Here is a 24,194-nt window from a genome sequence, read left to right as displayed (position 1 = left end):
AGCCTTTGATATAGAAAAGGCTCCCCACCTCATCTTAAGATGGCCAGGATCTACTTGGAAAGGGGATAGATAAATTTAGTTGGCTAACACGCATAAAAAGATGACTGTACCCCAGTTGAATATGAGCAACTGAGAGGGGCTGGTCCTGTGCAGAGGCAGAGCGTATCACCACTGGGTTAAATGCAAGCTTGCTATTGACATATGCAGAATTGGGGAGTCGGAATTTTCAGCCAAGCTGAAACCCTTCATCTCTCTACTGCAGCAGTAGAGCATGGCTCTTTCCCCCAAAGGTGCGAAGACATCCCAGCTGTAAGGAGCTGAGCAAGCAGGACCAGTGACGCACAGAATGAGGGGAAAGCAACAAGACCTGTACTGTACTGCTTTCTTTTGTCTTATTTGGGGCCTCAATCAATGGCACAGTTAGCCCCAAAGCGTAGGTTTTTAGATGGACATCACTACTGAAGCATGCGTGCACTCATTCGTGATTTTGGAGAGGCAGGATACCCAAAGACATAAAAAGCATGAATAATCCTACCAGAAACACATAACTGTGCTTTGCGTAAGAAGGCATGGTTATTCATCACATGAGAATACCGAAATAGCTGGTGGCTAGGGGATTATTATTATTATTTGCAAAGAAGAAGAGCTCATGTGTTCTCCAGAATAGCCATAGTTCCTGTTCCTGTGACCTCAACCCAGGGAGATTTCAGCTACACAGAAGTTCCTCCTAGCAGGCTGCAAATTGCTTATTCATCACAGCAAAGAGAACTCAGCCCATTAAATGTTAGTATGGCAATGTATTGACACAGTTGAGATAATACAAGGGTAAGGAAGCTGAAGCTGCAGTGCGAATTAGAAAAATCCCTGCCACACCCTCCAAAAGGTTCTGGACAGAACATGGGAGCAAAAGTGATCCATTGCCAAGAACTAAAGGCCAGTTAAAAACCAGAAGGTAAGGAGATGATAGAAGTCTAAGGTTATAGAGTGATTTGGCTTCCAGAGAAATCAAAGAGGCATCAGGAAGATTTCAATACGTAATTACAAATGCAAGGAAATTTCTTTTTGAAGCTTGCCATCTATCCACAATGCAGACAAATGCAAAATCAGGATGGAGATAGCACATAAATAAGCCAGAACACATGGGAGAAACAATGTCTTTATTTCCAAATAATGAATTACTGGCTAAAAAAACAAAATCCCCACAATTTTCCATCCCGTTGTGGTTTCCAAAACAACTGTGCTCACTTGATTAAACAAGACAGTCTTTCCAAGGGGGAAAAAAGGAGCATCCTAAAGTATATAGGCAGTCTACTTATTGGGTGAGGTGTCGGGGGGGAAATGCTGCAGGTCCAGAAGTCTTGAAGATTGAATCTGGGAGAAGCAAAAGTTCAAAGGTCCTTGCTCAGGCCTATGAAAGGGACTAAGAAAATTGGCTGGAATACAATAGCAGTCATGTATCGCAAGATGCTCACTAGATCGTGAAGTATAGCATGAAAGCTAATGCAAATTTTGAAGTAGGAATGGAGTGTTGAATGAGGCACAGAAGATAGGAACTTTGAGGGAAACATCCCATTAGGGGATTGGGGTGGGGGGAGATAAGGCAACGTGTGAATCCTTGGGAGGGCGGCATATGTGTTCAAGAAAGGGAACAGAAGAGGAGACATTCACCCAACGCCTGTTCTACAGGCATATATAATGGTCAGTTGCACCCCCAGAAAAAGGAGACAGAAATATCCCAGGGGTTCTGTGATTGCTGCTGCAGTAACCAGATGTGATAAGATGAGACGCGGCTACATAACCTCATAGCCACTGCGGATTCCTTTCATGAGACAACAAGCAAAAATGATGCCCAGGAGCTGAGGAAAGAAGTTACAAGAAAATGGTATCAGCTGCAATGTGTAATTTGCAAGTAAGTGAATGTTTCACTACACAGTGGCCCTACGAGGAATAGAGGCCATGCTCTCCCATCCTTTCCTAGGGTGGGTGTGTGTGTGCAGGAAATTTCTCCTGCTCAGCTCTTTGAAATGCACCACCAAATTTGCTTAACTTTTACATGCAGAGCTGTTATTTGCTTACTTTCTGCATGCAAAGCAGATACTCCCCTACTGAGCTACAGTCCTTTAGGTCTCCACTTCAGGTGATTGTTTAGGCAGTCATAACTTTGGGGGCAAGGGGAACTGGCAGCAAGGCAATCCTTCTAAAGTCCAAACAGCTCAAGCCTGAAATGGCCTCCTTCGGTATGCACATGCCACAGGAACCAGTTATATAGCTCACAAGCTACTTCTGTTTACTCAGGTAGCCCATTTCCCCGTAACAATCCCCATGCCCCGAGCTCTGGACTAGACTGCCAAATGAAGGGTACAATCCACCACGGTTGTAATGACAGCAAGCAGTACCGGTATCTCTCCAGTGCTTGCAATTTGCTTTAGTGAATCAAACGTGGGCCAACACATTTCTACCGCCCACAGTATAGACTTGATAAGGTGGGGAAATATTCTGAGCTGGAGCAAAGTGGCATGGAAGAGCTCTGCAGAACACCAATAGCGTTACTTCGCAGCTTAACACTACACACTAGTCTGCTAGTCAGCAGTACAGGTGGGACACAGGATACACCGCAACACTCTGTGTACATCAGATGCACATTGGATTACTGAATCACAAGTTCTACATGGACCTATGGTGCCAAGTTCAAGTATCTTCTCCTTTTGTTCGGATGACAGGGGGAGCCGTTTCTAAACATTTTAAGATTGTGAACAAAACTCTGGCGAAATTGGTGGGCAACGCTTGGGTGAAGTCCCAAAAGCAGGCTTGCCCAGAAGCCAAAAGTTGGGTTTCAGATTCCATTGCTGCTAACTAAAGATACTAAAATCCAGGATGATGGAAATATTTAACCCAGATCACTTATCCGGGTTGAAAGATTCAGATGTTAATGTCAAAACTTCTTTTAAAAAAAGAAAAGCACTGAATACAGACAGAACTGTAGTTTGCCCCAGTGTAACAACATCATGGTGCAGATGTGCGTGCATGCACACCCAGCCACCCACCCACCCACAGCTCCCCATAATCTATTATAATTCCTGGTACCTCAAAGAAGGCAATGCCCAAGGCCACTCCAGCCACAATGATGATGTGTTTTCTCAACCAGGCTTCTATTTTTGTTACACAGCCCTGCAGGGAGAGAGGGAACAAGGTTGTATAGCATCCGCCAGAACCCTCATGCTAGGAACAAAGCTCTCCTTTCCAAACACTCATCCATCCATACCTCCTGGTTGATTTTTTCTACAGTTGGATTCTGCTGGCAATCGGTGTCATTGTGTTTGCAGCAGGATGAAGGTATATTTGAGGGCGTAGTTCCATTAAACCAATCCGTGTAATTGGAGGCTCCACAACAGCTATACTACAATTGGAGAGAGATGAGGGTGGGGGAGAGAGATCAGTATCTTCCAGGCCAACAGGGATTGTTAACTCCCAGAACAGAGAACATTTCCTTAACATACCCAAGTATTCTGCATGGTAACCCATCCATCACTCCCATTTTGCAAATAGGGAACAGAGGGCAACTGTTGTGATCTGCACAAAACTACCCATTGAATCACTGAATCCAGGTTCAAGTCCAACAGCCTTTAATAACATAGTAAGAGCCTTCCTGGATCAAGCCAAAGACCCATTATAGTTCAACAGCCTACTACTATCACTGCGGCCAATCAGATACCCATAGGAAGCAGGCAAGCACTCTCTTCCCACTTGCGATTCCCAAAAACTGATATTCAGAGGCATGCAGAGTATGTACTTTTTGTCCACCCTGAATATTCCAATGATCAGCTCCATTGGATGTCTTGAGTTCTAATGTTATGAGACAGAAAAGCTTCTCCATTCTCTTTCTCCACACCAGGCATCAACGTACACATGTCCCCTCCTCAGTTGCCTTTTCTCAAAACTGAAAACCACCACATGTCATAACCATTCACCGTAGGCGAATTGCGCCACTGCCTTGATAATTTTGGTTGCCCTTTTCTAATACATTTCTTTGTTATTTCGCCATCTCATCTGCACCGATGGCAGCTTCAATTTCGTCAAAAATCGGTATAGGGGCTGCACCGTCATTCGTCTTGATAGAGTCTAATTTCTTCTGGTCGTCCATTCTGCTTTGCGCCCATACTCTATATCAATTATGTAGATTGTCAACCATGAAAATAGCATACTGTTGAAGAACAACTATCTCCACCAGGTTCCCTTTCACCGTCTTTTTACTATACCCCTCATTTTGGGGAAGTTTCTTTTTTTGAATTCAAATGTGACTTCTATTGGTCTTCGTTGGCAATTGTCCATTTACATATACCAATCAATGTAAGTTTATTGTTTTAGCCAAAAGCCATAACAAATCTGCAGCAACAGTACCAATAAAACAATACGGATCATACAGCCAACATTAACAGAGAGGTTACCAGAGATACCAAATCCAGCTGATTTCAAATTAAACCTCTGAATCACCAATTTATAGTGATTTAATCTAACTCCTTTTTCATTGTTGTTGTTCTTTTGCAGTGTTACAAAGCTGTTATTGCCACCCCAAAAGAAACTGGGCCATTTCTGCCTGGTTGTACCTGCTTGCTTGTGTAGACAAAGGTTTCAGAAAGCAATCTCTTGTGTGGAACCAGCAACATTTCAGAGGAATCTACCTTGAAGGCCCTGGCTTTCTACAACCTACCTAACAACTTAGATTTTGCTTCCAGGACCTTCCATTTATTTCCCCATGTCACTGGCACCAACATGCACCATGGCCACTGATTCCACCCCAGCACTGATTCAACCTTTCAGTGGTTGACTTACTGTCTTTAAAGAGGAAAGGGGGGATATTAACACAACAATACCATTTTTAAAATGGGAGGATCTAACTTACCAACAGATCCATATCTCCAAGACAGCTTTACTTGGCAAAACTATTATAATACTGAGGGCACTTTCAGAAGGAGTCTGTGATATGACATGGGGATCTGCCGAGAAGTGAAGAATCCCATTGGGTACACCTTGGCCCTTGAAAATGTTCAAAGTTACCCTTCAAATTAAGGATGGGGTTTTGTTCCCAGCTCTTAGCAGAAGATGCCATCAGAAAACAAGGACGATTCCCTGCCAGCATTGCCTCTCCAACAATTAGATCTAGGAAGCAGGCCTTCTATGTTACACTCACCTTCCGCTGCATGTCATCCAACAAATTCTTAACTTCTTCATTATTTTTGTAGACTGCTATTTCTGCCCTGATTTCTTTGTCAATCACTGTTTTGATCTGGAAGAGGAAGCAAGCAGAAAAGTAAAGGGAAGAATTAAAAAGGACATCTGATGAGGGTGACTAAGCCTCCTTAAGATTTAGCCAAGACCAAAAACATGGGTAAATTAAGCATGCCTGAGGAAGTTCCTCCCCTTGTGAGAACATGAGGAACTTCTGGATGAATTCTCTAGTGATGGTCTTCAATCTCAGTGTCAATCCAGTGATTAAAAAAAAAAAAGTGTTTCTCTTTAGATATTCCCTCTGCCTATCTCTCTCTAGGGCAGGTGTGGCCAACATACAACTTCTATTTGTTGCTGGGACTCCCAACTCTCATCAACCTCATCCAGGAGGGCCAATGGCAGAAGCGAGGGATGTTCTAGCTAAAAATCACCTGCTGACCAAACAAACTGGCTAAGATGTGTAAGAACGTGTCAAATAAATGTTGGGAATGCAAACATGTTGAAGGGCCATTTTATCCTATGTAGTGGACATGTATAAAACGCTAAAGACTTCTGGGAAATGATACATAATGAATTGAAGAAAAAAATTCAAGTTGGTTATTCCCAAAAGCCCCGAAGCTTTTCTACCAAAGGATAATAGGGATGGAGGTCCCAAAAAGGATGGTTCAACTATTCATGCATGCAACAGCAGCAGCAGCCAGAATCCTGTACATGTAGAAATGGAAAGGAGGAGAGGTACTAACCAAAGAGGAATGACTTCAAAAGTTTAATGGACCATGTGGAAATTGTGAAATAGCAGAGCAAAGTGACAAACTGTTTATGGAAGAGTGGAGACCCTCTGAAGAACTGCTACAGTCAAATTAAAACGTGGGCAGGGGGGGGGGAAACATGGCGCTGAGCTCAGAGCTGTGCTCAGAGCGCTCTGTGAAGGTGGCGGTGCTGCTGGCCTTCGCTTCGGGGCTGCTGGTGGGTTGGCAGGCAAACAGGGCGCGGAGGCGCTACCTCGACTGGCAGAAGAAGCGGCTGCAGGACCAGCTGGCGGTCACGCAGAAGAAGCTGGACCTGGCGTAAGCCCGCCAGGAGCAAATGGAAGCAAGAGGAAGCCTTTGGATCAAATCTGACATTTAACAGACATTGAGAAAACACACACGTACAAGAATAATGCTTCTATTATTTCACTCAAGACGACTGCTACCTGAAGAAGCTCAACATGCATGGAAGAACATAATCCAAACAAATGCTTAAATTTTGTGGTCTGCTTTGATGGGGTCAACTTCTTGTGCCATGTTTGGAAGAAGTGATTTGTTTAATTGTCTGACACTTGAACTATGATGACTGAATCTTGATAACAAGTGTCTGCATGTGACTAAAGAAACTTTATTTTAACAAGTTATTCTAGTTTAAAAAAAAGTGGGCAGGGTTTGAATTACAAGCAGCGGAAAGAAAACAATGATAAGTGAAATTGAGGATAATTGTATCAGATAAAAATATGCTATATAAAGCAGTAGATAAAGGGTGGGAATAAAAACATCATGGAGGTAAGGGTGGGAAGTAAATTTTATTTTAAAAAAAGGTTATTTATGTATGCCACTACAGCGGCCTGTGTTTTGTTAGCCCAAAAATGGAAAACGAGCGAGGTCCCAACCAAAGAAGAATGGCAACTTAAACTGATGGTATATGCGCAGCTTGCGGATCTAACATATAGAATAAGAGAACGAGAAGAAAATACACTTAAAGAAGATTGGAAAATGTTTATTGAATATATGGGGGAAATTGTGTACACTTGAAAACGCTGGCAACGTTAAGATAAATTCAACAGTGTAAATAAGTTCTGATGGAAGTGAAAATGAAATACTGAATGGTTTAGTTTATATAAAACAGGCAGGGGTTTATGCTATGCAAAATGAACCATGGAAAGAGAAGGGAAGTCACTGATATTTTAAAGTTGTCTAAATGAATATCCTAAATTGTAAAACAGAAAATTGAATAAAAAATTTAAAAAGTCAAAATTCTAAGTAAAACATATTGAAATTTAAGTAAATTTGTAGAACCTCTGAAATCAATAAAAAATATGGAAGAAAAAAACCTCTGGAGACCCCCATGTTGGATACCACTGCTCCAGGGGGTTGCAGCAAACATCTGGAGATAACAGCAGAACCACCCTTTACCCACAACCATGGGACCCAGAGGCATCTCTTACCTCATCTTTGTAGATGTAGCCAGCAATGGCAGCTGCAATCTCCACCAGGAAGATCAGTGTCAGCAGCACAGCAAACTATTGAAGGAAATGCAATTGTTAATAATATCTATGGAGTGCTTGTTGATCCCAGCCTCACTGCCACCCTTCATTTTGGGCCTTCACCCTCATTCATATGAATCTCACCTTCTGACAGCAAAGACTGTGTCCACTTAAGAAGCAGCCCTACCTCTGAAAAGGAGAGCTTTGCCTAAATAACTCTCCCGCCCTGTTGTCTGCAGTGGCCTAGCCAGCCAGAGGAGACAGAACCCATTCTTATTCAAAGCCTATCAAATCTGTTCTGTGAAGCCAGTGATTCGCCCCATCCTGACTCCCAATATTCAAAATGTGAAACGATGACAACAAGCTAGAACAGTAGTTGCCAATGTGGTGCCCCCCTACTCCCAATGTCCCTGATCACCCATTGGCCATGCTAACTGAGGCTAGGTCTGAGCGACAGCTAAACATTGCAATATATTGAAGTATCACAATGTCTTAAATAAGGATGAAGTATGTAGAGACATTGGCTGGCTTCATTGTTTTTCCTGCTTTGTGATTTTTGCATAGCGTGCACACACGCACACACAACCCATGTTTCGTGTTCAAAAACTATGAAACCGTTATCATGCTGGTGGCAGCCGTAGCACAACATATGGAGAGCAACATATTGACTACTCCTGGGCAAGATGGTTTTGAGACCTGTAGCAGGGCAAGGTTAACAACGCAGGTCTTAGATCAGCAGTAAGACGAAGCGTAACTTATGTACTTGGCAAGCACGGCTTATTCCAGGCATAGGCAACCTTCGGCCCTCCAGATGTTTTGGCCTACAACTCCCATGATCCCTAGCTAACAAGACCAGTGGTCAGGGATGATGGGAATTGTAGTCCAAAACATCTGGAGGGCCGAAGGTTGCCTATGCCTGGTTTATTCGCTATCCTTTAAAAGGTAAAGTAAAGGTACTCCTGCCCGTACGGGCCAGTCTTGACAGACTCTAGGGTTGTGCGCCCATCTCACTCAAGAGGCCGGGGGCCAGCGCTGTCCGGAGACACTTCCAGGTCACGTGGCCAGTGTGACATCGCTGCTCTGGCGAGCCAGAGCCACACACAGAAACGCCGTTTACCTTCCCACTAGAAAGCGGTCCCTATTTATCTACTTGCACTCGGAGGTGCTTTCGAACTGCTAGGTTGGCAGGCGCTGGGACCGAGCAACGGGAGCGCACCCCGCCGCGGGGATTCGAACTGCCGACCTTTCGATCGGCAAGCCCTAGGCGCTGAGGCTTTTACCCACAGCGCCACCCGCGTTCCTCATTCGCTATCCTTACTGCCTTCAATTTCTCAAGCTCTAGAAAGGGTGGGGTGCCAAAGGCTCAGGTGCCTGGATTAGATGGAACTTTAGAGGCTGCAGTCCCGACTACTAAGCTATGTTAGCTCCCTGCAGCCAGTCAGATCTAAGAGTTCAGCTTCCCACCCTGCGATTCCAATGCCTAGCTCCCCTTCATTCCCCTCACCGTGGTGACCATGCAGTAGTTCTCCTTTAACGCTCCGCAGCAGCCAAAGAAGGAGATGAAGAAGACTATAACTCCAACAGCCAAGATGACAATGGGAGGGCCTGAAGCAGAGGCGCTGGTCATCACCAGGGTGTGTTTGAGTTCAATCTGTACATAAATGCCCAAGGCGATCAGAGCAATGCCGCAGAGCTGTGTGGAAGAGAAACCAACCATTAGTGGCGGAATTGTCCATGCATAACCAACAGAAGAACTGCACCACTGGAGTCGGGCAGAATATTGCATCAAGATTCATAATTGCACCAAAAAAGGGGGGGGGGAATAAGAACTAATAATAATTGTATTATTTATTCTGTTTATTTTATTTATATATTATAAATAATATATAACCCTGGGCGGCTTCCAACACATATAATGAAATCAAAGTACAAACAACTTTACAGGTATTGTTTACTACAAGACACTAGAACAGAGTTAACATTTGCTTTTCATTCTGAAGTAAAATTTGCACTGCCAGCTACTCTGCAGTGTGAAATCACCACTGATTTGACCTTAAGGTGTGCATCGTGGTTTCAAATAAAAAGGAAGATGTCAAGACAATACTTCAGCAAAGCTTCGTAATAAGCAACAAGGGGGTAACAGTCTGTTAACAACTAAAGCTGGGCTCAAATACACCATCCATGCAGTGTTAGAAACCAGGGTAGAAAAGCTAGGAGCCAAATGGCTCCTGGGACCTGGGTTGTGGGCGCCAAAACAGATTGTCTAGTCACCATTTTGGGGAGGGGGGTCGGCAACATTTTATTTTGATAATCCTGAACCAATATGCAATTCATATAAGTGACACATTGTTAATATGACATTTTAAACATACATTGTTAAAACTGTTAATACTGTTTAATTTGCTGTCTGCAAAAAAATAATAATAATAAAATACCATACTTCAGTATTCAAAACACTGTACTGTTTGTTGTTAAACTTCTTAACATATTGCCTATCCTTAACACTGTGAGGGTTCAAAGCACATACATTTCAGTAATCCTTGAGTGTGCCAGGCACAAAAAATGGCAGCCACTTTTTTTAGGTAAAGGGACCCCTGACCATTAGGTCCAGTCGTGACCAACTCTGGGGTTGCGGCGCTCATCTTGCTTTATTGGACGAGGGAGCCAGCATACAGCTTCCGGGTCATGTGGCCAGCATGACTAAGCCGCTTCTGGCGAACCAGAGCAGCACACGGAAACGCCGTTTACCTTCCCGCTGGAGCAGTACCTATTTATCTACTTGCACTTTGATGTGCTTTCGAACTGCTAGGTTGGCAGGAGCAGGGACCGAGCAATGGGAGCTCACTCCGTCGTGGGGATTTGAACCACCGACCTTCTGTTTGGCAAGTCCTAGGCCCCGTGGTTTAACCCACAGCGTTCGCAAATGGAGAAACTTTAGGCGCAAAATTTGCCTGGCGCCCTGCTAATTTCAAACCCTGCTGCATCCATGTTTAAATGCAGGTTCCACCAAGTGTTTCTGCCAGCAATAAGGCATCTGAATTAGAAGGGGTGGAAAGTGCTATCAGGTGTTAAAGGACTCATATCGCATCCTCATTGTCTTGTCCCACCATCTACCATGTATTCAGAGGGTGAAGGTCTTCAGCAGGGAGCTTGCCGTTCTCTGCTCCCCACACAGTTTAGAAGCCTGTGTGTCTGAAGTTCTAAACTTAGCAGGGAGCCAAGTAAGAGCAGGTCTCCCCCAGCACATAAATGGGGCTCAAAGGCATGGGGGTGGGGGGGTTGCAGGTCCAGGCTCCTGGGACTATGACAGAAGGGGATGGGGATAGCAAATATGCCTCTGGACTGCTCTCCCCTTACATCAGAGATGGGGAACCTGCAGCCCTCCAGATGTTGTTGGACTAGATACCCATCAGTCCCAGCCAGCATGGCCAGTGATCACAGGTGGAGTGTAACATCTGGAGGGCATTACAAGTTTCCTATCTCTGCCTTACATGGTTCTAAGCGTGTAGGCCCTTAATACTGAATAGGGATCTGGAATAGGGATGAATTCAGCTCCTAGAGCAGGCTTCCTCAACCTCGGCCCTCCAGGTGTTTTTGGCCTACAACTCCCATGATCCCCAGCTAGCAGGACCAGCGGTCAGGGATGGTGGGAATTGTAGTCTCAAAACATCTGGAGGGCCGAGGTTGAGGAAGCCTGTCCTAGAGTTTTAATACTATCGAAGGCATATCTTCCCAACATTCACAGGTAAAAGTGACACATTTGTGTTCTTAAAAACACCCCCATTTCCACAACAAGGCTCACAGCCTGCCTTTCCCTAACCCAAACAGGCTGATTATAAAAGGCTTCTCCACCCCAGATGCTGTGTACGCTTATTCTGCAATATCCTGTCCTTGTGGCTTTCATGACCAAGCCATTTTTCTTTCTTTCAAAAAAGATAACTCATTAAGTAACATTTACTCTCAGGGTCTGTGAATATGGAGGAATGAGAAGGGAAGGAGCACATTGGTATGTTGCAACTGGATGCAGTTTGGGCCTAGTCACATGCTTTTTAAACATGCCCTGCTTGCTTGCTCTTTTACTTGAAAGATATACTAGCAAAGTGCAGTTATGATAATAGGGTCACCATAATTAACAGTCCAGAGCAAACCAAAGCTGCTGTTTGTTTGTTTGTTTGTTTGTTTGTTTGTTTAAAAAAAGACAGGGTAGGGATTATAGGGAGAGAAGTTCAATAAAAAACGATTAAGTTGTTTATGTATGTAATGACAGCAGCTAGGATTCTTTATGCATAAAAATGGAAAGATGGGAGAATTTCCCACCAAATAAGAATGGATAAGTAAAGTGATGGACTATGGGGAATTGTTTTATGGAAGAACAGAAGCCTTTTTTGGATAATGTAAAGAAATATTCTAGCATGTTGAATTCGTGAGCAGGACGTGAACTATGAGCAACAGAAGGAATTGGATATTATTGTATTATTGTTATAGACCAAAACAGAAGAATGACAACTGTAACAAGATAGTCTTAACGGGGCAGTTATTTATCAGGGAGAGGTAGGGAGAGGTACCAAGAGAGTCAGAGTAAACAGAGACCATTATAAGCAAGATGAGATGAAGGCACCCAGCTCAAGACTGAGTCAGCACAGCTGTAGGGTCAAATTCCCACCCAGTTCCCAAATAGGTGCTGCATTTCCTGGAGCTGATATTTACCTTGCCCTATCACAGCAGGGTGGATCCACCTAAGGCAAAGAGGCCCAAGCCCAGTTTCCAGATTACCCACAGCAAGCTTTGAACTTGCAGGCAGATCAGCATAGATCCATGACCACCATCACTCGCCAGGGGAAAACTCTGGTGGCAAATTGTGGATATTCCCACTGGCTCAATATGAGGGGGAAATCGGCTAACTCTGATCTGAGGTGGGTATGTATGTGGATGGATGGAAGGAGGGGTGTTCACAAAAGAGCACCAGAGAACGCAGAAACTGTTGGGAGGCACTAAAAACAGGGCGATGCCCGTTTGTCTTGCAGGAGTGGTTCAGCCACACATGCAATTTCCCCCTTTCCTTCCTGGAGACAAACAGCCAGTGTCAAAAGAAAATGGTTTTTATTATTTGCCTCATTGCAACAGGCGTGAGGGGTGCACATGGTTCAAAAGCTTTTAGTGAGTTTCTGCGTGCAAGAATAAGCTTTAGGGTGTCTCCAGAAATCCCTCCTCCGACTTCACTTGCTCTCTGCAGCTGGGCTGTTCTGTATAACCTCCATGTGATTCCTGTGCCAAATCCCACCCAAAGTGCTGCGGTAAACAGGCCACAGTGCAGGCAGTACAGCAATTGTTCACAAAATCAGGAAGGGTTACGCTAAGACTAAGCAGTCTCATTAGTTGCTATCTCTTCTGCCACACCGTTTCCTGTTCAAGTTACAGAAGGAAGATGTCGCCTGGACTCAACAATAGGGCATTTTATGCTGGAAACCTTTTCTGGAGCAGCAGTCACCACAGAAAGCAGGAATTACTGGCTTTCTGCCCCCAAGACACACCCTCCAGGCTAATATCTTTGTTCCTTCATAAGTCTCTTCCAGCAGATCCAAGGGACATCTGGCTGCTGTTTACATTAGACCAAAGCAAACCATCCCATCAACTCCAATGATCATATGCCGACTCGGGTTAATGTTTTCTGGGGAAAGCATGCTTTCCCAAGGCACAGGAAGTAGAAACGCGAAAGGCAGCTAAGCGCACCGTAGGCCAACAACACCAGCAACAAAAAAACCCAGTCTAAGCCAATTTCTGCAAGTAGTCCTAGTCCAAACACACATTTCCCCACCTCATCCTTCCTGAACCACATGGTAACTCCAAGCATAATTGTTTTTATAACATGGGGGTGTTTTCACAAGCAGTGCCAAGTCAGTTCCCTCCATTTCTCACATTGGTAATCGGAAGAAAGCAAGGTCTTGTGGCATCTTTAAATAAGCTTTTGTGATTTGCAGCCTACTATGCCGGATACATGAAGAGTTGTCCTGAACTGGTAAGGTATATTCATCTCTCTCACTCACATACAGAGGAAGAAATGTTTACAAAAATTAGGGCACAAAGACCAGCAATTCAGAGATCAGGTGTACAGAGACAGGTGTAAATGAGACCCAATCAAGGTGGGTGTGAGTGGCCCACTTTTCATTGGTGAAGAATTGGTAAGGCGAGATGAATAAACTTAAATATATAGAGTTCCTCCAGACTTTGTGAGAGGGACTGAAGTGCATGCTGGGACATTAAAGTGCTCTGTCGCCCTAGTGCAACAAATATACTTTTTAAAAAGCCCCAGACATTTTGCAATTTGGAAAGCCATGTTGAAATGCATTTAAAAGTATGGGATGAATGAATAACAGGGTAAAACGAAGGGAGAACCATGGCCACTGCCTGAGCTCCTTGAAGGGATAGAAATGTGATTGCTTAACAAAATAAATAGCCTGAGGATAAAACTTCTGGGTGTGGCAAATAAGGCTCCACCGAACAAAACATGACACAATGAGGTGGTTAATCCTTAAGGTTCCCCAGGACTCTAGCTGAGCTGGCTATCATAGCTAAAATAGTTACACTACTGCCACTGAAGAGAGGAGACATGCATAAAACAATCCTGACAGCTTTGGTATTTAAGGCACAGCAGCAGCTAGGCCAAATATGAGAATATTTAATATAAAAGGAGCACATACAGAAGGTCCCCCCTCCGAACCCAGGAAATGCTTCACACTGCAGTTCCGTTACCCAAGCAGGGGCGAAGCCACAGTTTCTGCCACTTCCTGGCTTGTATCATAACACAGATCACACCATGCGGCATCCTAACAATAGCAAGCCGACACACTTTTTTATTTGGTATGTTCAAACTGGCAACAGCCTATATTTTCATATGGTTTCTACATGCAAAACAGAAAACTTGAGAAAAGCTCAGTTCTTTCAGCTCTAGTTGAATAGTGGGATCCTAACGAATACTAATCACATAACATTTTGAAAGACCTAAAATATAATATGAGTTTGGAGTTTGTATGTATACTTTATAGATTTTGAAGCATGAAAAACTTGGTGGAAAAGATGAGCCACAATATATACTGCCTGAGACTAATGGAAACACACAAGTAGAACTTAGAATTAGTGGGGGTTTTGAAATTCAAGGTTTGGTGTGTATACTAGGAACAAATCATCTCAGATTCTAGGGTCAAGGATGGAGCTTGGATTCTAGATCCTTTATCTTCAGCAGAATTACATGTAACCACCACCCCTTCTCAGAGGCCGTATTTACCATTCTGATCACTTTAACAGGGAAATCAAACATGTTGCTAACTCACCCATCTTTATGACTGGCAAAACAAACACTGGCTTGGTTTGCACGTCACACTTAGCCAAACCACAGCTGAACTCAGATGCATGGGCAACTACAGAGGAGACTGTAGCTGCTTCACTTGTGCCCAAGTCAAAATTTTGCTGCTGTACCACACTAAGCTAAGCTGTGGTTCGAATTAATGTGCTGTCTGAACTCAGGTTCATGACTTAAGTGCTCTCCAGACTAACCATGAGTTGTATCAATGGGTTACAGCTTATGGTTTCTGAGGTGAGCTAAACCACAAGCCCAGGCAAGATGCTAAGCCAAACCATGGTTTAAGCTCATTGTGACACAGCAGCAAAAAGACAGCGGAGCAACGTACCTGCAGCATAACCTCCCAGAGCCCACAGACTTGCATGTTCATGCCAAGTCATGGTTCACCTTAGCATGTGTGAACCTGGTCAGCGTGACACAAAGAAAGGTGAAAATGTGAGCATAGCTAGTCAATCTTTTTCCAACACTAAAGCGATGTGACTTTTAAAACGTTGTTTCTCCTCTTCCCAGCATAACAACACCCCATCAGGTTCGCTGTTTTGACTACAGACATTAATGTGATTAGCCTGATAGCAGGAACAGGATGCACCTGGCAAGGAACGTTTTGACGCCTGTGTAACAAGACAGATGTAAAACATTCTTATTTACTGAATAATCCCAAAAGATCCCAGGTTTAGAGGGAGTAACAACAGGAGCCCTTTGAGTCAATTCAATCCCTTCAGTGGGTGGCAGCTGTGCCCACCCCCATGCCCAGTTGCTGCCCAGAAGCAAAAGAGAAAGAGGTGAGGATCCTATGCAATAAGACTTGACTATTTTGTGGGACATTTTCTTTGTCAATCGACGTAGGCAAATATAGCTGGGTGAATGCATCCTTCAGTTTAGCTATATTCATGTGATATGATATCATGTGACACACAGACACCACTAGAGATCAGGTCAAGATGCCAGAAATCTTAGGCTTCAGTTTGCATCATAGCTACAGAACTAAGAGATTGAAACTGAAATTGTTCTTGCCTTGCCACCCCAACCAAATAATTCTTAAAAGTGGCCACCCGCCAAAAATAACTGCTTATCATGATTCTAAACCAGGGATTGAAAGCCAGTGGTCCTCCAGGTGTGATCCAACTCTCGTCAGCCTCATCTGCCATGGCCAATGTCAAGCAGAATGGGAGTTAGAAGGCAGGATTCAACCAACGAATCTCATCGATGGAAGCCCTGTGGAAGGGATTCCGCTTTTGCAATTTGGCTTCTCCTCCTCCCCTTATGCAGCTCCCAAAATTGGCTCAGGGTGGGCCGTTTGGGAAAGCCCCTGGAGCAGTTCAGAGAGAGAGGAGAGGAGAGGGCTGTGTGTGTGTGTGTGTGTTTTCCATCAAGCAAGCCAAAATACTTACCTTGATGGAACAATAATCTAAGTGAGATGCTGAATTCTTCCTATAGCCCAGCAACACCTGAAGGAACCACAGTTTCCCACTCCTGCTGCAAATCATCTCCTCCAATCTCTTCTCACTCTTTTCACCCCACTCATCCATTCAGCGGATGCTCCTACCCTTGCCACACCTGCCATTCTGAAGCCTCTCTCAACCTTGGTTCCCCAGATGTTGTTGAACTACAACTCCCATCATTCCTAACCACTGGTCCTGCTAGCTAGGGATGATGGGAGTTGCAGTCCAACAACATCTGGGGACCCAAGGTTGAGAAAGGCTGTTTCAGTGACAAGGGAGAAACAATCAAGAGAAAGAGAAAAATATTTCCCTTGAATGGTGAACCCATCACAGGGCATCACTAAAAATTCTGTCCATGATTCCTGACACCCAAGCCAAGCCTCTTCCAATTCCACTGGAAGTCTTCCATCCTCTGTTTTTAGGTTTATCCTCTTTCCTGGCTCCCATACTAAATTGATGGCAGGGTAGTTAATGTGGTTCCCTCCAGATGTTGCTGGACTACAGCTCCTTATTCTTCTAAACTGCATTGGAGCATTCTGTTGTGAGAAGCAGTTAATGAATTCAATAGACCTGACCACTGGTCATAATGGCTGGGGCTGAGAAGTGGGAATTATATGGAAGGCAGCAAGCTGACTACCCCTGGCTCCATGCAACACAGGAATTTCATCAGAGACTGAGCAATAACTGGTGTCTGTAAGGAGCAGTGAGATGAGCTGGGCACTGCTGTTGAGCAACAGGAAGGCCGTTTCCACAAATTTCATGTGGGTGGGTGATTCATCCTGCATCATTAAAAGTGCATTAAGACCCTGACCTCACCTTCCAGAGTACAGAAGGCATTGCAAAGGAACCCTGTCTGCTTTGTTCCACCACCAGAAGCTGCTGTTCACTATATGTAGATATGTCAGTCCCCACTAGTCCTAGACCACCATGACAGCTGGCGTGGTACAAGCAAAGTCCTTCACCAACACAGCTTTAAGAGCAGAGATGATGATGATGATGATAATGATAATAATAATAATAATAATAATAATAATAATAATAATAATAATAATAATAATTTGTACCCTGCCAGCTTCTGAGGGTGATTGGGAGGGGGAGCAATGTTGAGTGTGTGATACCACGCGTGGCATCTATGTCATGACTTCAGGAGGAGCTGGGGCGAAGCCAAATGCGGCAAGTGGACGGCTCCTGCCGGTACCAACACCAGTGGGAGGCTGCTTCGACTCTCCTCTTCCGTGGCAGCAGGAGGAGGAGTCACACTGCCCTTTTTGGACATTGAGGGGCCCAACCTCAAAAATATTTAGGGGTCCCCAAAGGGCTGGCCCCCAGGAGCTGACATCTCTGTTTAAGAGGCAGTAGGACTGAACTGGTCCTTAAAGAAAGTTTGTTCTTTATTTTCTAATACACACCACATGCTGCATACCTTGCATTCCATATACTTTTTTTACAGGGAGTTGGACTAGATGACCCTTGGGTCCCTTCCAACACTATGATTCTATGAATGACAAGAACCCATTAACCCTTTTCACTCCTATAAAGTGCCAGATAACCAATGATAACCAATGTACTTGTTTATCGAACTGCCCGTTGACATTAATCACATTTGCTACTAGGCAATCACCAACCTGCATGCAAAACATCCCAGGGTCATGGAGCCAATGGCTGGATGCACCCTCAAAGGACAAACAGGAGCATTTCTGGACAGTGATTTCCAGACTTCCTATTCCCAAGCGGGGAGGAGGATTAAACAATCCTGAACATTCACATTCAATACTTATATTAGCCTTGTTCACACATTTCTTGCACATACTAGCTCTGCTCTTTAACACACATGGAACACAGTTGTCTGAAAGGGAGTCCCTAGTACGGCAAACAGCTGATGCGAGTTAGGTTTGCCAAATCACTGGGTGTTCCAGTTGTGTGGAAGCAAACTACTTGCTCGAAACCATGAGTGCCTGTAGACCTGAGTAACACATAAAGATCACTACTATTTTCTCAATCAATAGGAACATCAGTTTTGTCTATCAGACTCCCAAACCATCCTGGAGAAGTGAGATGGGGGGGGGAGACTAAAGCTCCGTGAAGCCCCCAGCTGTTTCTTTAGAAAGATTATCAGCATCTCTAAAGCTAAACTCCCAGGGTCTTTGCGAGGAAGCCAGGGCAGCTACTGGTTTGAGAAGACCAAGCCATGTAATTCAGATATGCCTCAGATTATATCATTTACAGGAAAGCCTGATAAAAATGTAACACTGACCAAGGAAGCCAAGTCAGACTCTTCACCTCTCAAGTCCGGCAGAACTTGGAAGGAAAGTTTGCTAGTGTTTACAGAAGCCAGAGACTTTTGGCAACAAGTAGCCCCTACAAGGAGTATAGTCAAGCCGTTAAAAAAAGTTAAAACAAAATGAACAGAATTTAAAAGTCATGTGAAGGCTCTATAAGCCCGTTATCCAGCTTCTCTGCCAAATAGAAAATACCAGCAGTCAAGATACATAAATTTTGTTGTACGAACACCGCCTTCCCCCCCAGTTTTGAGGAGTTTTTTTTCTTAAGTAGGCAAGAAGTAACTGCTACTCCTCGCCGTTTCAAGCACCAAGGCCCTCCAAATCAACTTACCCAGAAAATGAAGTTGAAGAAAAAAACCAGGAATTTAACACATTTCATACCACCGTCGACCCCCATTTTGAGTATCTGTCCCTGCAAAGTTTAAAAAAGAAAGTCAGGACCAACAGACTTAGGCAGCATAAACGACACAGAAGGTACATATCAGAGAGGAGGAGGTGGGGATTATAAACACAAGGGAAGTTGGGGGGGGGGGCAGAGAAAAGCAGGAAGCTTGGAGGAGTCAGCCTTGAACGGGGTGCGTGGGAGAAGAAAGCGGATACGATCCCAGTCCTTGTAAACACAACTCCCTCCAGGGAGGGAAAGTCCTTCACAAGTGCATCAGCCTAGAAATAAGACTGTTAAAAGGAAGCAGGACTGTGCCCGGCCTTCCTTCTTTCTCTGCCCCAGTGCCCTCCACCCCATGGGCGTAGCCAGGATTTGGGGGGGGGGGAGGCAGGTAGCCAGGATTTTTTTGGGGGGGAGGGGAGGCAGGACACCCACTTGTCATCAACCTTTGCCTAGCAGATTCGAAAGCTAAAATTACTTTCTTCTGACCCCACGCGCTCAGAAAAACCCGTCAAAAATCTTTCTACAATTTCCATAATAATAATAATAATTTTATTATTTATACCCCACCCATCTGGCTTGGTTTCCCCAGGGACTCAAGAGCGGCTCCCAACAGAGTATTAAAAACAGACATTAAAAACTCCCCTTCTACTTTTAGTTAAGCATTTTTTTTTTTATTTTTTACTTGATTTAGGTGGGGGCAAGTGCCCCCACCCCCCCCGGAGTCCGCCCCGTTCTTCTCCCCCTCAGCCAGTCACATGGAAACCTGAACAGCAGTACACACACAAGGCCAACTCTATGCTCGTCGTTATGGCGAGGGGAAGGGGGAGAGGAAAGCGTCCCTTTCTTTAGGCGGTGTGCAGCAGCCCACCCTTTCCCTTAGCCGCAAAAAAACTTCGCAGTTTCCGCAACAGCTTCTGGGTTCGTCGAAGGCTGGCGGCGGGCAAACGCTCCTCTCTCCCAACCTCACCCCAACCTCCCCTTTCTTCCCCAGGCAAAGCCAGATTTCGAGAGCCTTCAAGGCGTGGCGAGGGGAGGAAGGAAACTCCAGACCCGGAGGGGAGGGTTGCCATATTCCCAACAGTGACAGGAAAGTTTCTGAGCTTTTTTCGGTTTGGGGGCAAAGTTGTTGAGCTGCATTTTTTAAATAGCTCTGCCCAAAGTTGTCGAACTTTTGGAAAGAAGGCCGTTTTGGAGCAACCCTGAGGCGCCACCTCAGGCCCCTCACAAGTCCGCGTTTCCCCCTCTCCGCGTAAAAGCGCTTCCCGCCCGCAGAGCAAAGGCTCCACTCCCTCAGGTAAAAGAGAAACTTCTCGTCGTTTGCATTGGGGGGTTTTTTGGGGGTGTTGCTTCTCTTACCGTCCAACGACTTCCTCGTCCCCAAGGGCCGTCGAGCCAACAAACAGCAGCGCGCGCTTCCCAACTTGGCAGCAGTGAGCGGAGCGCCGCGTCGGCGGGGCGTCTTATACTGGCGAGACCCGCCTCTCGCGTCACTTCTCCAGAACTCGGCTCATTCCCCCCCCCTCCTCCCAGCTGCTCGTCATGTGATGGAAACGGGGGAAAGTGTGAGCGGCGGGGCGGGGGGGGGGGCAGGGGAAGGGGCCGGGCTCAGCCACAAGCGGCTCTGTCGGAGTCAACAGGAAAGGAAGGACTCCGGGGGCCCCACAGGCAGCCAGCTGGGCGCGAGCGCGCACTTTCCCTTGCGCTTTTCACTTGTTGCTGCCACCCCCGCCCGCCTTAGCAACCCCCCGAAAAAGTCCCCTGCTTTTCTCTCGGTAGGGGTGGGGGGGGGGTGCCGTCGTTTCTCTGTACACTCTGGACTTGGTGGGATTTGCTTCCCCCGGAGGAGGAGGTGTGCGTTTGATTTGTGGATTGGTGAGGTGGATAGAGCCTTCCCAAAGTTGCCCAAGGCGACAAGCAAGTGACAAAACAACAAATTTAAATTTCTGTACTGAAAGGTCAAAAAGTACATAATTATATGCGCACTGAACATAGTGAGACGTAAAGAAAAGAAAAGGAGAAAGAGAAACGGAACCCTTGTAGAAAGGAAAAATAAAGGGGGAAGGGGGAAATCCCCCAAAATGTATACTTTACAAGGTTGTTACTGTATTTCACCAGACCTTAACCTATTACAGTATTTGTAAGAATGGATTCCAAATATACAGTGGTACCTTGGGTTACATATGCTTTAGGTTACATACGCGTCAGGTTACAGACTCCGCTAACCCAGAAATAGTACCTCGGGTTAAGAACTTTGCTTCAGGATGAGAACAGAAATCATGCTCCGGTGGCAGCGGGAGGCCCCATTAGCTAAAGTGGTGCTTCAGGTTAAGAACAGTTTCAGGTTAAGTACGGACCTCCAGAACGAATTAAGTACTTAACCCAAGGTACCACTGTAATTGAATTTGCCCATGGCAAGTCTGCGCTTGTATGCAAGTTGTTCATATGTTGCGAGTTTGTATAAGACTTCAATCCAATTGTAGAAGGGAGCCACGTTTTGATTTTTCCAATTCATCAGGATCAGTCTTTTTGCTGTGGTAAGGGCACGGAGAGTCCACCTGTATTGTCCTTTTGTAAGGTTCCATGTGCTGGGTATATATGTTAATTCAAGAGGATATTTTGCTCTGTAAATGTAAGGTTGTTCCACATAGTTCTGTTGATAGTTTCAGTTACCTTCTGCCTAAAATCTTTCAATAGAGAAGCATTATCCCTATTGCATCTCCAACGGTGACAAAACTATTAAAATAAACTAAAATTAAACCAGTCCCAAGCACAGACTGGGAACGATTCTCAGTTGAAAAGGCTTGTTGGAAGAGGAAGGTCTGCAGCAAGCGGATGTACGTGGAGAGGCGATTCCACAGGGCAGAGCAGCTGCCTTAAGGCTAAAAGCATTGTGCAAAATTGACCTTCCAGTAAGATAGTTTCTTCAGGAGAGGAGGCCCTCACCTCCAGCCCCGCCAGCAGTGCTGTCCTCCCTAAAAAAATCACTCTTGTGGCCTATCCCCACAACACCTACTCACTACGGGCCCCAATAAAGCAAACAGTCTAATTAAAAAAGGTAAAGATACCCCTGCCCGTACGGGCCAGTCTTGACAGACTCTAGGGTTGTGCGCCCATCTCACTTAAGAGGCCGGGGGCCAGCGCTGTCCGCAGACACTTCCGGGTCACGTGGCCAGTGTGACATCGCTGCTCCGGCGAGCCAGAGCCGCACACGGAAACGCCGTTTACCTTCCCGCTAGTAAGCGGTCCCTATTTATCTACTTGCACCCGGGGGTGCTTTCGAACTGCTAGGTTGGCAGGCGCTGGGACCGAGCAACGGGAGCACACCCCGCCGCGGGGGATTCGAACCGCCGACCTTTCGATCGGCAAGTCCTAGGTGCTGAGGCTTTAACCCACAGCGTCTAAAAGATATTGAGCATCAGAACAACCTGGCCACTATAAGGAAATTCTGCCCTTGGTATGTCCAGTTTCCACCTCTCCATTTTGATTCTCTGGCTCCATATCTGGCACAAACTTATTATCCCAAAATACAGACGTGCTTTTACACTTGCAAGACTGGATGTTTCGCCATCTGCGGTACTTGAGGGTCGATTCCAAAAGATCCCGTCTGAGAAACGTCTTTGCCCCTGTGGAGATAGTAGCACCGAAACATCGGCACACGTCCTCCTGCCCTGTACTCTCTACAAAGACCTGAGGAATGAGATCATCACCCCACTCGTACTAACCATCCCAGGGCGCTCAACCACTGCCACAATGTCCTTTCTTCTATCAGATCAAAATGAGCAGATAACAGCAAATGTTGCTAGGTTCATAGCAGGGGCAATCAGAATAAGGGCCACTAACTGACTGCTGATTCAGGACTTTAAATTGTGCTTTTATATCAAATTTCCTTTTCTGCATATACTGTAATGTTTTACTGTTGCTATGGCCATTGGCTAATGCGAATAAAGTTTTATCTCTCTCCCTAAAAAACTCTGGGAAGCGGGGGGGTGGGGCGACAGAAGAAGCTTTGCACCACAGCACTGGATATGCTTATTTTATTTATTGCCTGTTTATTGGTCAAGTAGGGCAGCTCCCATACAAAGTCGGGGAGAGTTGTAACCCAGCAATATCCAGAGGGTCAGTGGTTCCCCACCACTGATATGTAGGAAGAGAGCAATGCCATCAAGGATGGGGATGCTGGACCATGCATGGGACATTGTACACAGGAAGCCAACTAATAGCAGGTGAGATTATTTGTCCGTCTAGACCAGCATTGCCTATTCTGACTGGCAATAGCTCCCCAGCATCTCAGGAAGAGTTATTCCCCATCATTTGCTTCTTGATCCTCATAACTGGAGGGGCCAGGGACCAAACCCCAGGTGCTGGCAACCCACGCTACGCCACGCTTCCCCTATCTGAAGGGGAAGGGCCAATGTACCTGCATTAAACCCACTCTAGGCTGCCACCGCTACCATCCAAAACAATTCGGTATTTCACAAGTGTGGGGGTGAGCTGCATTCTGGGATCTCATTCAGGAATTCCAATGTGGCATGCAGGGTGGAGGGGAATGATACAGACCTGAGATATGAAAGGTGGGTGGAATGTGAGCCACGGGGTAGCTTTTAGGATGCTTGCTAACCATACCAACAAAATACGTGGAATACTTTGATAGGGAACGGTAGTCATGCAAAGCACACAATCCGTGGCTACCTGCAAGATGCCCTCTGAGTTATCTTTAAGGGTGGTGTTTTCTGGGCCCTTTACATACCTAGCTATGTAGTAAAGGCATGATGAGTGTAGCTGGGAAAGTGAGACTGAGATTTAACTGGTAATACGGTCGGCAAAGAATACAAAAGCTGAAGCAAATAAAGAATGCAAAGAGGAAGTCAGCAACACTCCATGCTTATCTGTGCCAATGTTATCGAACAGTATCTGGGTAAACCAGCCTGACCGGCGTGTAATTTTAACTGGCAGTGTTTCACTGTTGTTTAAGAAGCGGTTCACTAGATTTCATTAAACTACTGCAAAATGTTAACACTATTTTAGGACGAGCAGATAGCCGAGGAACTTTGCCGAGTGATTTTGCTATCAATCCACCTGGCCCCTTAAATCCCTACTCAGTCAATGAGGTCCAGGGGCATAGTGTGGGTTGCCGGAGCGCAGGGAAGGACAAGTATTGGACTGGTGAACAGTCAGTCCCTTCACTGGCCAGTGTCTAATCAAGGGAGTGTCTCCTTGCAAACTGGCCCCAACCTAGGAGCAGAGATAAGGCAGAGAAACA

At 45.4% G+C, this 24,194-nt stretch overlaps 1 protein-coding gene across 1 annotated transcript; it reads right to left on the bottom strand.

The window, feature by feature from the left end:
* Window positions 1–1,140: 1,140 nt before the first annotated feature.
* CD63 (CD63 molecule) lies at window positions 1,141–20,434 on the bottom strand. The gene is made up of 8 exons (XM_028711816.2): window positions 20,291–20,434; window positions 18,878–18,958; window positions 8,970–9,158; window positions 7,427–7,501; window positions 5,189–5,284; window positions 3,263–3,397; window positions 3,085–3,168; window positions 1,141–1,856 (listed from the first exon to the last, which is right to left on the bottom strand). Exons 2-8 carry the CDS (start codon window positions 18,941–18,943, stop codon window positions 1,791–1,793), a joined length of 711 nt encoding a protein of 236 aa, XP_028567649.2. The 5' UTR covers window positions 18,944–18,958; window positions 20,291–20,434; the 3' UTR covers window positions 1,141–1,790.
* Window positions 20,435–24,194: the final 3,760 nt, after the last annotated feature.

Source organism: Podarcis muralis, chromosome 2 (genome assembly GCF_964188315.1).
Source record: "Podarcis muralis chromosome 2, rPodMur119.hap1.1, whole genome shotgun sequence".
NCBI lineage: Eukaryota > Metazoa > Chordata > Lepidosauria > Squamata > Lacertidae > Podarcis > Podarcis muralis.
The sequence above is the reverse complement of the archived record's forward strand: the minus strand, read 5'-3'. Positions and strand labels throughout refer to the sequence as shown.